The 14,631-nt window shown below is 39.6% G+C and overlaps 1 protein-coding gene across 2 annotated transcripts; it reads right to left on the bottom strand.

The window, feature by feature from the left end:
• Window positions 1-529: 529 nt before the first annotated feature.
• LOC146761421 (uncharacterized) lies at window positions 530-11,277 on the bottom strand. 2 transcript variants are annotated; one of them, XM_085541737.1, is made up of 4 exons: window positions 7,060-11,277; window positions 6,776-6,952; window positions 6,098-6,139; window positions 530-1,652 (listed from the first exon to the last, which is right to left on the bottom strand). In XM_085541737.1, the coding sequence occupies exons 1-4, from the start codon at window positions 7,149-7,151 to the stop codon at window positions 1,604-1,606; spliced, it is 360 nt and encodes a 119-aa protein (XP_085397863.1). In that variant the 5' UTR covers window positions 7,152-11,277; the 3' UTR covers window positions 530-1,603. The 2 variants fall into 2 exon arrangements, 1 of the variants encoding a protein (XP_085397863.1); XR_014944093.1 differs by lacking the exon at window positions 6,098-6,139 and having other exon boundaries at window positions 7,060-11,272.
• Between the last annotated feature and the right edge of the window lie 3,354 nt (window positions 11,278-14,631).

Below are 14,631 nucleotides of genomic sequence, written 5' to 3'. Positions count from 1 at the left end.
TGATGGACTTGACTCTCTTTAGCTGACCTTGGTTACTGCTTCAGTGAAAATGGTGGCAAAATTCCACAGCAGCACGTAATGTGCTAGGGAAATTATATGTAAATTAGGCCAGCAGCTATGTGAAATAGTTGCCATTCTTGCTGGTGGATAATTACTTCCAGTTCTGTGTAATGTCTAGGTGAAAGGAAATATGTGAGTTCAAAGTGTTACTCATTAGGTGATACAAAGGTTAATATGGTGGGAACAATATGAGGTTGAAGCTGAAACTCTAGTTAGGAATTATGTTCTTATTTTTACTTGCTAAACTTTCTAACTTGCATTCCACCAAGAGAAAGACAGAGCTTCATACAATTTTTTGTCTTTTTAAGTTTCTTATTACATACAGAGAGAAGAGATAAGATAAAACTTGCTTTAAAACACACTGTTTGCAGAATTTAGATGAGATATTTTTATTACTCAACAAAAGCAAAAGAAAAAAAAAAGAGAAAAAAGAAAAAGAGAGAAAAAAGAAAAAAAAGCAAAGGAGAGGATGAAAAATTCGATAGAATTTAATGCAAATTATATAAAAGCATACACTGTTTTTTTACCTTCCATATACAGTTGTAGGAGTAAGCTTATGGATTCAAAATGTATACTTTGCATTTTCTCACAGTACTTCTAGGTGGTATATGCAGAGCTCTCAAAAAGATGTTCTTATACTGAAATTCATCACAGATTCACAAAGTACGCTCAGGCACAAACACAATTTAAGAACAAAAAGCTCTAAATGGCTTTACATCTTAACTCCATTGCACATGAAAATGCTCAAATCGGAATTCAGTGGGCATCCTAAAATGTTTAATGAGAAGAGATGAAATAGTGTAAGGCTTGCAACAGATTTTGCATTTTGTAATGCAGATACATGCGAGTAAATTTAATGCTTCTGCAGTCAGCCACATCCCACCATGACTGGGTCTTGATTCTTAAACAAAACTTTTAGTAACATGCAGTAGTGTTACTGTGAAGCAGAATGCGTCAGTGCAAGGCAACCTGATGTCCTTCCAAACACAATCCTCACTCCAGTTCCTGGCTATTTTCAGATTTAAAACATTCTAGGTAGGGGCGCAGCTGTGCTAGTCAGTAGGGTGAGTTTTTCGCAGATCAACAGGAACAAAGGAAACAAAGTAGACAGTTTCATCTTAATTACCATTCACAACATAGGAGAGATATAGTGATTTTTTTTTATTTTAAAGTTGTGCAACTAATTCTTGGCTAAGGATTGTGTAAAAATTTGTGTGAAATAGAGCTCCTGCCAGAGTAATGCACTGCAGTAGCAATTTTAAGTCATAAAAATCCAAGAGCTTACTAAAATTAAAAAATAAAATAAGGGCAAAGCAGTGTCACTGGGCTGAAATTCCTCTGACAGATGTAAACGTCTTGATGACAGTTACTTTCCAGGTCTGTAGCTCAGCAATCATGCCTCTGAATGGTTTCCCACGTGAAGTGTTTGAAGAAGTGGTCGACGTGTGACTGATGTCCAAGGCCCACCGCCTGGTCTTCTTTAAGGATGGAGCAGAGGCAGAAGGAAAGGTGATGCTGATAAGGGGATCTGAACCAAATGTTGTCACGTTCTAGAGATGATTAGATGCCCTTGCTGTGACTTATTGCACAACCTGAGAATGGAAATGGAAAACATAGGATGAAATCTAGCAGTATGGGAGAAGACATTTTTTCCATTAAAGACCAAAAGCCAGGAGAGAAACTGTTATTGACACCTAAGGTCAGGTTGGACATCAGAGCATTCTCTGTGCTGCAGAATGGGTGTGATAGCGCAGTATATCTCCCCCTGATTCAGGCCTACTGTAACCTAAGTTTATGCCTGCTCACAACAGTGTGAAAACTTGGCTTTAATAAAGGACAGAGAGATGCATCTAAAAGGCAATTTTTGTGGGTCTGGGTTGTTTTATATTGTACTTTTTCCTTGTGCACATTAATGAATGAAGGTTTGAGGTCAAGTATATGTAAGAGAATGAATTGATTTAAATTTGAAATCCTCCCTAAACTTCAAGTATTTGTTTGTATATTTGCTTATAAGCAAAATTATTGATTAATCTGTTTTACATGCGAAATACATAACTTAAAGAAAATGTAACTTTCCCCTAAATCTGCATTTTCCTTTAAAAAGACGTTTATCTTTAGCCATATTCCTAATCTTGGGAGTAGATAAATGCATGCTTTGAATGCTACAATGAGATATTTAGATGAGATATTAGATATTAGTGATTTGTGGATTGCAGAGGAGTTCTTTGGTCAAAATACCCAAGAGCATGTTCACTTCTATAAAACATCCTTCTTTAAACTGGCAATAACAGAAACAACAACAAAAGTATGCTGGTATGGAGAATACTGATTTGTCACATGAAACAGCTTATATAATGCTTATATAAATCTGTCATGCACAACCATTGCTACATGGCTTATTCTGAGGCAAAATTAAATTAAAATAACTTCTCAAGCATCTGCCATCTGGTCTTTATCTAGTCTTTTGTTGTTTTGGTTTATTTTCACTGATTTCAGGATAGGCAATGTTACTTCTTACATCCACTTTCCAGCAGATCCAAGGGGAAGCCAAAGCAGAACTTCCTACTGGTACAACTGACTCTCTGGCCTTGAAAAAGGTATGAGTCGATTCTGGTTTGGAAAAGGATTGTTATTATTAATCATGGCTTAGATGATAATTAATGTATCCTCAAGTTTTTTTTAAAAATTGATGCAAATCTATCAGATATTAATATATTATCATTATGTAGTTTTATGTATTATTTGTAAATGTGAATTTTTGTATTTGTTGATACAGTGGCTCACTATGCAAGTGCAAGGGAAATTTGATAAAAAGTGCAATTTTTCCTTGTGCAAGGGAAAAACTGACAATTTCCTTCTTACTCAAGTGCAACGCTTTTCTCCCAACTCAATACCTGCCATGTAGCCTGGATTTATTCAGTTTCTTGATGTCCTGACACTAGAAACTGTTCTCTGTATAACTGTTCAATTTCTGAAACCCTGACTGGTTATGGTAGCTAAGATACGATGTGGAAAAGCTAATTACTGCTCACCCTAGATATCAAAGTATCCAGCCCTTCAGATTCTGAAAACAATATTTGTACGACACCTGATTTTAAGCCCTGTTTGACAGAAATCCAGTGTAGCTCTGGGGAAGTGGCCCCACCTGCTTTAGTTTACCTGCTTTATTCTGATACAATACACATCTGCAAACCAATGGGGAGGTACCTGCCTGCTGCTAAGGCAGTCATCACTGGTGGCACCAGCCAGCTAAAAGCAGCCTCAAAATCCTTTTGTCCTGTGGCTAAATAGACATTTGAAAGTCTAGCTTTTTTTTATCAAACCTGTGATTGCCTGATAAATTCTGGAGAGCACTAATGAACAGGAGAAGATCCATAGTCTGGGAAAAACTAAAGTGTGGACTCTACCTGCTACCCCGCTTTTACAGCTCAAGAGGAACCTTGAAGAGACTGAGATTTTACTACACTATAAATTACTGGTGTGGGTGTCCCAAGAATGTGTGTCTTGAGGCAGGCAGGTGGTTAACACTGCTTTGCAAACAGCTGAGACGAGTGCCGTACAGAGCTGAGATGATTGAGATCAGCAGGAGACTGAGTCTGGAGTATGGATTTGACAGGAAGGATCTATGGCTTGAAGTTTCCCATCCATCTGCCGCAGGATCATGACTCACTATGTCAAGGAAGAGGTCATAGGAAGGAAAAGGGCAATAAAAGGACAAAGGGGGAAAAAAAATCCTTTCCCCTTGTTTCTACATTCCCTGGTATTTTATCTCAACAGTTTAAGAAACATATATTTTTGATGTCATTCGTCAAGCCTGGGAAATTTTAATGAATATCCATACGCTACATTTGTAACTTCTTTTACTCTCATGTCGCCCTTCCTCACGAGGGCTTGTCCTAAGCTAGATCCCAGCATGTTAGTAGCAGAGGTACTGGAAGATGAGGATGTCTGCCTCCAGCACCTCGTTTCACCCCTGTGCTGCCCGTGACAGAATCACAGAACGGCCCAGGTTGGAAGGGACCTCAAGGATCATGAATCTCCAACCCCCCACTGCCACAGGTGGGGCTACCAACTTTCACATTTAATACTAGAGCAGGCTGCCAAGGGCACCATCCAACCTGGCCTTGACCACCTCCAGGGACGGGGCATCCACAAACTCTCTGGGCAGCCTGTTCCATCACCTCACCACTCTCATAGTAAAGAACTCCTTCAACTTAAAACCATTTCCCCTTGTCCTACTGTTGTCTACCCCTTCAAAGATTTGACTCCACCCTTGTTTATAAGCTCCCTTTAAGGTACTGAAAGGGACCATGTCGTTAACCCTGTACAACGCTGTCCTCTTACTGGTAGCTTTATGGAAGTCTGAGCAGCATATCCCTGACTCTGAGGCCAGGGGAAGTCAGTGGCACAGTGTAGGAAACCTTAAGGCACTGTCTTTTTGCTTTATTTCTGTTCCACAATTAAGCAGAAAATTTAAAACATAGCATGGCAGCACAGATACTGTTTGTAAACTCCTGTTCCATATTGATAGACTGCCTGCCCACCAAGAGGTCCAGCCCATAATGATAGCCATGCTGAAACCCATATGAACATTGTAAAATACATTTGCGTGCAGAATGAGTGTAGTAGAGCTGTAGAAAATGTTATGTTGCTTCAAGAGATGAGTTGAACAACATGTGCAGCTCCATGAGCAGATTGAAGTTCCTGCCTAGACATCAGGAGGATTGACTGAAGTCTGAGTGCAGCCAGGAGAAGCCAAGAAAGATGCAGCAACATATGACAGCAGGATACTGCGAAAGCATGGTTTTATAAATACACACCAACAAATATATTTTATCCTCTTTTTCACAGCTGCCAGCTCTTTTTATTGTTTCATCCTGCTCTTTTAAATCAAGGCTTTGGCTTTTCTTTTGTAGGAAAGAAGAGCTCAGCATTATTTTTTCCTCAAACATGCTATCCAGCTGTCCTTTTGCTATCCTCACGTGTCCTTATTTCCTCAGCCACTACATTTATAGAATCATAGTAGAGAGCCATTAGGACCATCAAGTTCAAATCAGAGGCAATAACTCCTTGCTATCACCACTTTACAGGTTTGTATGTGAGGCACAAAGTATTTTGAGAGGCAGGACAGTGCAAGGAGTTCTTTTCAGCTTCACCATCTCTGTTGTATCTGCTAGACTGGTCTTCCTATAAGTAAAAGGAGATGCTAAACTTCAGAGGTAGTGGGCATGAGAGGTGGGGAGAGAAGAGAGGAGAAAAAAGGAAGTTGTTGTATTGACTGAATGCTGATGGTTTGTCAGCTTTGCTTTGAGTTAGCTTTTGTTTAAAGAAAGCTGCTCAGGCTGTCAGTCCAGACTATAAGAAAACAAAGGAGAAACATACGTGATATTGTACAGGAGGAATAAAATTACCTCTGTAAGATCAACAATGGAATCCTCCCACTCTGCATCCCTCACAATTTATACCATAAATTGGTGCAACACTCCTTTTCACATACATATCCTTTCAGCAGAAACCACATGGGCAAGGGAAGGGAGAATTTATTCTCCTACTTCTGCCTCCTACAGTATTTCCTTCTACCTTTCTAGCTGTCCTACTTTGTGCAATAGAGTCCTACTGTGGCCTTGTCTTACTAAGAGGTTAGGCTCTGCTCTGACCTTTCAAATGTTGGTTCACCCTTTGCTTTTGGGGCACTTTTTGTGCTGTTGCTGTCTACAGATTTGCCTCCAGCAGAGGAGAATGTTTTAGCTGCCAAACATGCATGGGTAGAATGTCAGCAGTTCCTTCATTTGCTGCTGAAGGATGAATCTGAGCTATCTGGCCCCTGTACATCAGATGCCAGGACTGCAGGGAGGAGTTGGGGAGATGAAAGAAGGAGATCAAAAAGTGGGAGGGGAGATTTGCTGTTTCTGTGGAAATCAGGACTTTACTCAAACTCAGGTTTTTGCATCCGTGACCCCAAGGTGACCTGCTGACCTCTCCTCCCAGCCTGGCTCCAGCACAGCTGTTTCTCCTGAAGGAAAGGATCCAGACTCACCTCCTGCTATCCGCCTGACAGCATGTCCAGGCAGACTCCTTCCTGCTAGAGCAAAGACAATTAAAAGAGCATTCTGAATAGGATTCAAGCCATTTAATGCTGAAGAGGTCAATGAGATAGGTGCCCCAGAAAGCCCCAGTGTGGCAATGTCATCATAACAAGTAAATAACTGCACACGTGCTACACTTTTGTGTTTACTGAGCACACAGATAAGAATCGTTGGATGTTGCTTTTTTCCCACACATGTGTAAAGAACTGTAAATTAATGATCTGAAGCATCCCATGAGGTTATGAAACCAGACTCCAAAAGTTGTTCAGTGTTCACTTTCCTATTTAAATGACTTCAATAAAGAAATAGTTTCAATGGTTGGGAACATGAAGGCTAAACCAGGATAGAATAGAAAAGAAACAGGAGCTGTACAGCTAACTCTAGATGGGAAGAATTTTGTTAGAGAATATTTAAAACCAATAGAGAAATAACCCGGTTCACAGCCTGGACAAAGCAAGTACAATTATGTGTGCTGGTATTAGGAAGACACACTGGTTCCATTGCTAAACTCCTTCCTCAGGCAAGAGATCAAAGCAAATTACACCCATAAGAAGAATTTTTACAATGCCTCACTAATTAAATAGCAGTTGGTTCATATAATATTGAAATAAAAAAACATGTAAACAAACCTTAAGACAAGATTGAATATTTTCCATGCAGACATGAGCTTGAACAAACTCTGTCTTGCAGCGTGCCTGTGTTTTGGAGAAGGTTGAATCCAGAGGTGGATCCAATTTTTGTGCTCCACAGACATCTCCACTTCATAATTAACAGAAGTCAAATCCTTAGTAAGGAAAGAGTAGTAGCTGGAATGAATAAAGAACACACAAAATACAAGTAATGACGGAGGAGAAAAAAAAAGGTTTAAAAAAGTGATTTTTCAAAAAATAAACTGGGAATGACCAGTACTTACCGGCAAAAAAGTGTAAGAACAAGTACTAGTGTAATAGAACTACTGGTGGTGTCTTCCAGCATGACCAAGGCAGCTGCAAAGAACAGCAGCATCCTTTCATCCTTCCTTCTGGGTGAATTCACCTCCAAGTAAGTTTGCAAGTTAGCAAATGCTAACCAAATCTTTTCAGGTCTACTCTGATGAAAGCCTGCGTAACAGCTTCACTCTACAGGACCTGGATCAAAAAACTGATCCCTGACTCTGTGACACCTACAAATCTTTTCCATCTGACAGAGGCAGACTGTGGTTGGTTATCCTTGTAGCTGCGTGTGTTCCCTCAATACAGAGTATAATATCTAAAAACTAGCAGTTGGGGATCTCTTAGTGCTTCTCCATTGTAACTCTTCAGGCAGAACTTGAAGGATCCTTGCTGTCTAACAGTTTCTTCTTACTGATTCAAGGAATGCCTCCAGTGCTTCTGACCATCCTCAGAGACCCCTCTGGGAACACTGGGTCTGATTCCCCACTCTGTGTCAGAGATCTTGGTTCTCCCAGATCACCTGCTTTGTACATGCTGTTGTTGCTCTGGCTGTGTCTGCTCCAGTAAATTCAGTGAGGCCAGGGAAAGGACTTGAGCATTGGCCCATGTCTGCCTCTACCTCCTGGTTGTCAGTGGCCTCGTAGGAGCAGCGCCCACAGCAGCCTCCTGGCCTGTTCCTGGTCATCACTTGGACACAGTTTGTAGGAGTCGAAAAACATTTTGTCATGCCGGAGGCAGCCCATCCCTGCCATCTGCTGCCCATATCATTGGACCATTGCACCTCATGCTGTCTGCACCATTCCCCAATTCCCTGCCTGCTATCCCTGTTCTGTGCACACAGACACAGATGTACTCACTCTCTATATTACCATATCCTGTTGCTATTCCTGTTTTTCTCTTTGTATCCCAACCTTAGAGCCCTGCATCTCTAGGGAGCCAAGTTCATCTCAGAAAGAAGATTTACAAAATGAAAACTTCTTTCTCAAGAGTTCAGCTGCTTTGTCCCCCCCTGCACTACCAGTCCTACTTGTGACATCAGGGAGATGATTGAATTCTGAGTAAAAGGCAAAGTGATTGATCTCATATTCATTTTTCACATTCATTCCATCTACTCCCAAAAGAGGGGGAAAAAAGGAAAAAAGAAAAAAAAAGAGTTATGTCTTGTTTTTAAATAAGCCACAAAACCTGCACATCCAGGAATATGATGTAAAGAGACTATTTCTGAAGAAAACACCACTGAGTTTCCTCAAACAGCAGACTATAACTGCAGTTCAAGTATGTTTTGGAGGTATTAAGCAGGAGCTGGAAGAAGCGGCCAAATTCTCATTGAATCCATGGCCTCTTGCCAAGGGCAGGGTGGGGATTCACAGGGGCAAAGTTTTCTCCTCTGCAGGCAGGGTGCCAGGAGAGCACAACTGCCTCCTAGGGAGCCAGGGTGGCCAAAGAGCTGGCCCAGCTTCACAGGCAGACCCAAAATTCCTCCCATCCTGTAGGTTTCCCTCAAAAGGACATTCCTTCCCCAGCTCACCTGTGCCAAGTGCTTCATTCTCAAGGCAGCTCAAACTCTGCTACCTACCACAGACATTCACAGATGGCTCCTCTACAAGTGGCCACTTCTAAGGGGCTTGACTCATACAGACATGTTTTATTGCAAAGGGACATCATTCATATTTCCATTTTTGAAATGTCCTTTATCATGCACAGGCACATAAATTCAAACATATGCAGGGGGGCCAACCTTAGCTTAAGGACAGGTATATTCAGCATGAGTTCAATGTATATGTCCACTGCATCCCCTCTTTTTATGAATAAATCTTTGCAGATGAAGGTAGTGGCAGGAGAAACCATAGGTCTGTTATAGCTTTCACAGACCCCTAGTACTTATCTCAAGCTGAGAGAGTGATTTCACGGCAATAATTCGCTTAAAGTGTTGCTGATCACTTCCTATTTCTTCCTAGTAAATGACTTTTACACCTTTCTACTGTTGCTTTTATATGAGCTGCTACGGCAATTACTCTGCAGGAGGCTCTGTAAACATCTCACAGATCCTTTCATCTGACTGTGTAGGGCTGCAGAAGACACTCATGAGACCTGTTAAAAAAAAGCAAAACAAAACAATGTTTTCATTCATTTTTCCCCTTCTATGCAAAAAGTATTGTTAGTATGTCGCTATCAGAGTCTTCTCTGTTCTTTCAGAACACATTCAAATGTACTTCCAGCAGAGACGGTCTGATCCCTGTAGGTAGCCCATTTGAAGGAAACTTCAAGAAAGTACTAAATGAAGTTAACTGAGTTTCTGGACAAAAGGAATCACCTCTACTCTGCTAAAAGAAGAATTTCCATTATTGAACTATTTCAAGGCATATTGAATCTTTCAGAAGGATTAGATCACACAATGATGAGGCCTAATCAGAGAGGACTCTCTGTGGTTCGTTCTTTTATTCTCATGTGCTGTCATGAAGTGACATGAAGAGATCTACTCATTCCTCTTACACCTGCTAGGAACATGCTGATGCAATTGTGTTCAGAGTCTGTCTGAAGCACTGTGCATGTTTAACTGAGCTTCCAGTCCAGCATTTGGTTTAGCCCATGGAAGTTTTCCTCTTTAGCCCAGCTTCGGTGTTTCTGCATTCTCCCCTCTTGTGTCTCTCAGAGATTGGAGGATTGGAGCTCTGTCACATCACCTGTGAAGCCCAAATATCATCACATAATCACATGTCTGTCAGAGTAACCAGAGCACATATTACAGATTCTATGCCAGTTTTGTGCTTTTCTAGCAGTCCTATTCTGGTTCTAAGAGGACTTAAAATATCTGAACCATTACAAAATTAGAGCAGTATGGGATGATAATACAAGCTCTGGCATAAATACTGCTGGTACAAAATCAGGTTTCCAATGCTTTTTCAGTACATTTAGGATGATGATGGGATTTCATTCTTGAGCAAAGTTTTGTGTTATGTGAACACGTGGGGGCATTTTTTTTCCCTTTAGTGAGGAGTGTTTACTTGTTCAAATCATGGTATTATTCAACAAGAGGTAGGAGACCCTGTTAGAGAAAGTAGAAGCAACAGAATGGTAGAGCATTAAATCTTAGAGAATGATTAATTCAGTTATTAGCAATTGTAGTTAGTACTGTGACACGGGTTCCATTAGAATCCTTGATTTTTAGTAATTTGAGGAATTTGATAGTTTATCTGTTACTTACATTAGAAGAATGATTAAATTTATGCATGCTCACCAGCAGATTGACTTTCTTTCAAGATTTAATGCAAAATTGTCTAAGTGGAATGATATTTAATTCCCAGTACTACCTGTGAACAAGGCATTTTCTGGATAAGAACCCTAAAGTGCAAAAAAAACCCAACAAAATTCCTAAGACTTTTACCTATAGGCAAGATGGGGAAAACATTTTTCATTGATGCTATCATTGATTCTTTATCATCATTTTTTTTTAAAATTTTTATATAATTTGTACAATTATCCCATGTCATGATCTCTCAATTCATATTTAGTCTGGGACAAGTCCAATTTGAAAGTAAGCACATCAGTTTCAGAAGAAAGCTGCCATTTGCAGTCTCTTGGTCCTGGGGATAAAAAGAACACATACAATCATGTGATTAATTCATTCAATTGTTCTCACATAAGTTTTTCACAACTGCTTGTTGTGATAGTCTTCCAGAACATATGATGTCTTGACTGTCCCTCTGCTGCTCATCCATTCCCACTGATAAACCATTAATGACGCACAATGATGATACCTTATACTGAACCACTATGGTGTATTATAGACATTTATTTTGTTGGTTGGGGTTGTGGTGGTGAGTTTGTTTGCTTTGTTTGTCTGTTTATTTTTCAGTGTTTAAAATGTATTATCAATATTATCAAAGAACAGGACTCAAGAAGGTACTGAATCAAACTCATCTTCAGTAAGGGCAATAATGGGAACTGTGAGTATCCCAACACAGTTCTCATTTCAGTTTGTACTTTTGGACCACGACTCCCTAGTTTTAGGAGTAGAGCGAGTACTCATCAATAAGCTTCACCACATCTGTTGAAAGAAGTACTATGTATAGCATGTTGTCAAATAGAGTGAGAGCCTGGAATCTTTTTAGGAAGTTATGAAAGGAGCTTCCTTGTTCCTTGGGCTGAAAGCCCATTTCTGGCTCCAGGTGGTAAAAACATTAAGGAAGAATAATTGTGAATTATTCTCACTGCTTATTTCACACAAGCACAAACTGGTCCAGTACAAGAACTGTCTGTCAAGTAAGTGAAATGAGATAAGCAGGCCTAGTACAGTATTATGCACTTAACATAACTGTTCACTCCTGTAGCTTTATCTAGATGGCTACATAAATTGCTCTTAAGTACTCCAAGTGTTGCTACGTGCATTTTCTTTAGGAACAGGCTTGGTAACATTGTTCTTCCCAGCCTTTGCATGCCCACACCATGCTCCTTCAGTCATTCCAAAGGGATTGCTGTAAAAGCTGGAAACAAAAGATGAAAAGATAATCTGTGGTCATACTATCTACTTGCTGTCTTCTGAGATCTGTGTCTGTCAAACAAGGTGCAGGCATATGAAAATACAGTGCAGTACCACTTTCTACTAAAGGAACATTCATTTGCCCAATGTAAGCTTGAATAGCTGAAAATCCAGATTCGAGCCCCCCAGATTGTGAAAAAATACTGCTTATGCCAAACAAAGGGGAAACTGTTGTATGGTGTCTGATGCTCATTTGTGATCCAACACTGGGGTAATTCACTGCTGTTCCTCAACATTATCAACTTCAATCATAAAGCCTCACTTGTTGTGAGTGGTGGCACTATTCCACCACAAAAACTTATTTCAGATAAAAAAGCACTCTACACATAGTGCCAGGGTCTATTCAAAATCACTCCCCAAGTTTCTTCAAACCGTTTTATACAGCTGAGACTATTTCAGATCTTCTTAAGTGGAAAAAGATCTTGCTGTGCTGGTTTTAGAATTTAATGGCCATTTAGTGGCATTTTTACATCCCTTAGAGAGAGATCTAACCTTACCCATTCTGGAGGCCCTTCAGCTTCCCCTTCCTAACAAGGCACATTAGAGAGAAGAAAATCTTCACTAAGATTGTACACATACAAACACAGAGACCTGATGGAGACCTTGCAGGGTGCTGGAGACATGATGAGAGCTTGTCATCCCCAAGAGAAGGGAAATCATTTCCAGCCTGAGAGTGGCCAAAAGGAATGCTCACGGGATTTGAGCTACTAAGTCACTGCCATGAAAACTTTACTACAAATCTGAAGCATCCTGAGTAGTCCAATATGAGGAGAGTTAGTTTTCTATGTTCTTGGTGTTTTGCCTATGGTTCCTTGGTAATTTGTTCTCATCTTTCAATTGAAATTGAGAAGCTGTTGTTTTTTTATATATATATTTTCTATATTTTATATATATGTATTATCTATTTTATATATATATATATATATATATATATATAAAATAGACTATGTTGTTATATCTTCTCAACTAATGATGTAATTCCGTATAGTCTATCTGTGAACATTTTGCACTGAGACTCCAGGGTACATTTGGTCTTTAAATCAACCATTCCAGGATATATTTGTCTTATTCTCTACTTCTACAGTGGAGCTATTGTGCATACATTTGTATAAGTAAAGATTATTGTGTCGGTGTGGCCATCTTTCTTCTGGAGACATTTATGATACTATGTAGATTTGGTATCTCTTAGTTCTCTGTCATTTTTAGTCACCCAGTTTCTCATTGCACAAACGCTCAGTACAGCTGTCAAAATAAGAAAGTTTACCATTTTTCTATGTCTCTTCACATTCTGTTTCTCCACTTTTCTCAAAAGTGTAAAAACATCCTATAAACTGTCAAATACTAAAAATATCAGGAATCATCACATACTTTCAAACTGGATCCCAGCCAAATGAATGAAACTTGTTACACATAATGATCAATTTTTGTGGCATTCCTTGATACAATGCTACTTCATTATTATTTAGGAAAAAAAAACAAACACACACACACACAGTGGAGTGTTCAATCTGCATATCCATCAAAATGAGAGCACACTCCTTACCTAAATGTAGATGAAGAAACTCCCTAATTTTTTATTCAGCACTGTTCCTCTTTGCATATCAGAAGTGCTTATCAGCCTGAGAAAAACGCTTTCTCTCCAAGGCACGATTTGTAGAGATCTCAAACAATTTGGCAGCATGTCTGGCAGCAGACAATATAATACCTATTGTTCTTAAAACTCATTGAAATATGAATGAAATCCAGCAGAAAATTAGAAACTGGGCTGACTTCACCCATCATCAGTGGTTTCATGTAACTGAGAGCAGTCAAAAGTCTAAATTCCACTCCTGGAAGCAAATACCAGTTACTGGTGTACTACCTGGAGGCAATTCCACTCCTAGCAAAATACCAATCTCCTCCAACTGCAGTGATGCAAGATCATAGTGAGTGAAATTATGTGGAACAGATAAAGAAACTAACTCTTAGCTTAAAGATGTGAGATGAGAATAAAAAACAAAGAGTGAGTGAAGACTTCTGTGCTTCAACTGACAGCTCTGCAGATGTCTTACTTGCTGATCTTCCTCAGAAAAAAGAGATGGAAAGTCATCTGAGAGAGTTGAAATTTGCATATTGACAGTAAATTGGTTTTTATATGCCGTAGAGTTTTGGCCAACAGTCAGCCAATGCAATGAGCTTTATGCTACTGCTCTGGACAGCTCAGATAAACTCTTGGGCTGCTTTAAAGTGTATCAGAATCTGGAACCAGTAGGCTTAGGGTCCTAGGTTCTGCAAAGCTGCCTACCTCCATTTTTATTCTTTACCACTTCAGCAATCCATTTTTTTGCTTGCTTCTACAGTGCTTCGTGCAATTTCAAGCAGGAGATTACATCCATCACAGAAGCTTTGTGCCATTTTGTGATGGAATATATATTCACAGACCTTGGTAATTATACTACAGACCCTCATCTGTTCAGTGTTTAATTTGCAAAACATGGTTCAAATGCATAGACATATTACATGATGGATAGCACATGACAGAGCAACTGTATGCATCTGCTTTTCACAGAACTGAATGCATTGCAAATTTCTTAGATGTTAAAATATTTTCAACAGAGACTACTTCTTACAGGACCTTCAGAATAACTTTCTCTATGTTTCTGATTGCAAAGCTCTGTTAATCAATTTTATGCAATTTATGTTCCTGATCTGTTACCCAAACGTGCCAAAGGGTGTTCATGGCTTCTGCTGTGAGCCTGATAGCATATTCCTTAAATTAGTTTGCCTCAGAGGGGAAAAGACTAGGGCTCTGCAGACTCTTGAGTACCTAATTTAAGGTCTTTGCCAGAAGACATCTCTCTTTCATCTCACTTCCAGAGTAAATTTCCCTCATATTGTGACATAGGAGGTAATACTTAAAAGCTCTCCACTACAAAATGAACTACAGAAATTTGAATAGTATTTAGCTAGTGGCAGTCCTGATACTGACTACAGGGCAAAGGACAAATTCTGATAAAATCACAGTGCAGATTTT

Source organism: Coturnix japonica, chromosome 3, assembly GCF_054131305.1.
Source record: "Coturnix japonica strain WE chromosome 3, WE-NBRP24, whole genome shotgun sequence".
Lineage (NCBI taxonomy): Eukaryota > Metazoa > Chordata > Aves > Galliformes > Phasianidae > Coturnix > Coturnix japonica.
This window is presented reverse-complemented; position numbering and strand designations above follow the sequence as displayed.

Excerpts from the sequence above, each read along its gene's own strand:
- LOC146761421 (XM_085541737.1), bottom strand. The coding sequence starts at position 7,151 with ATGCTGCTGTTCTTTGCAGCTGCCTTGGTCATGCTGGAAGACACCACC. Across the intron at positions 6,953-7,059 it reads GTTCTTACACTTTTTTGCCG|CTACTACTCTTTCCTTACTA; the intron begins GTAAGTACTGGT and ends TATTCATTCCAG. Across the intron at positions 6,140-6,775 it reads ATATTCAATCTTGTCTTAAG|GAAGGAGTCTGCCTGGACAT; the intron begins GTTTGTTTACAT and ends TTGCTCTAGCAG.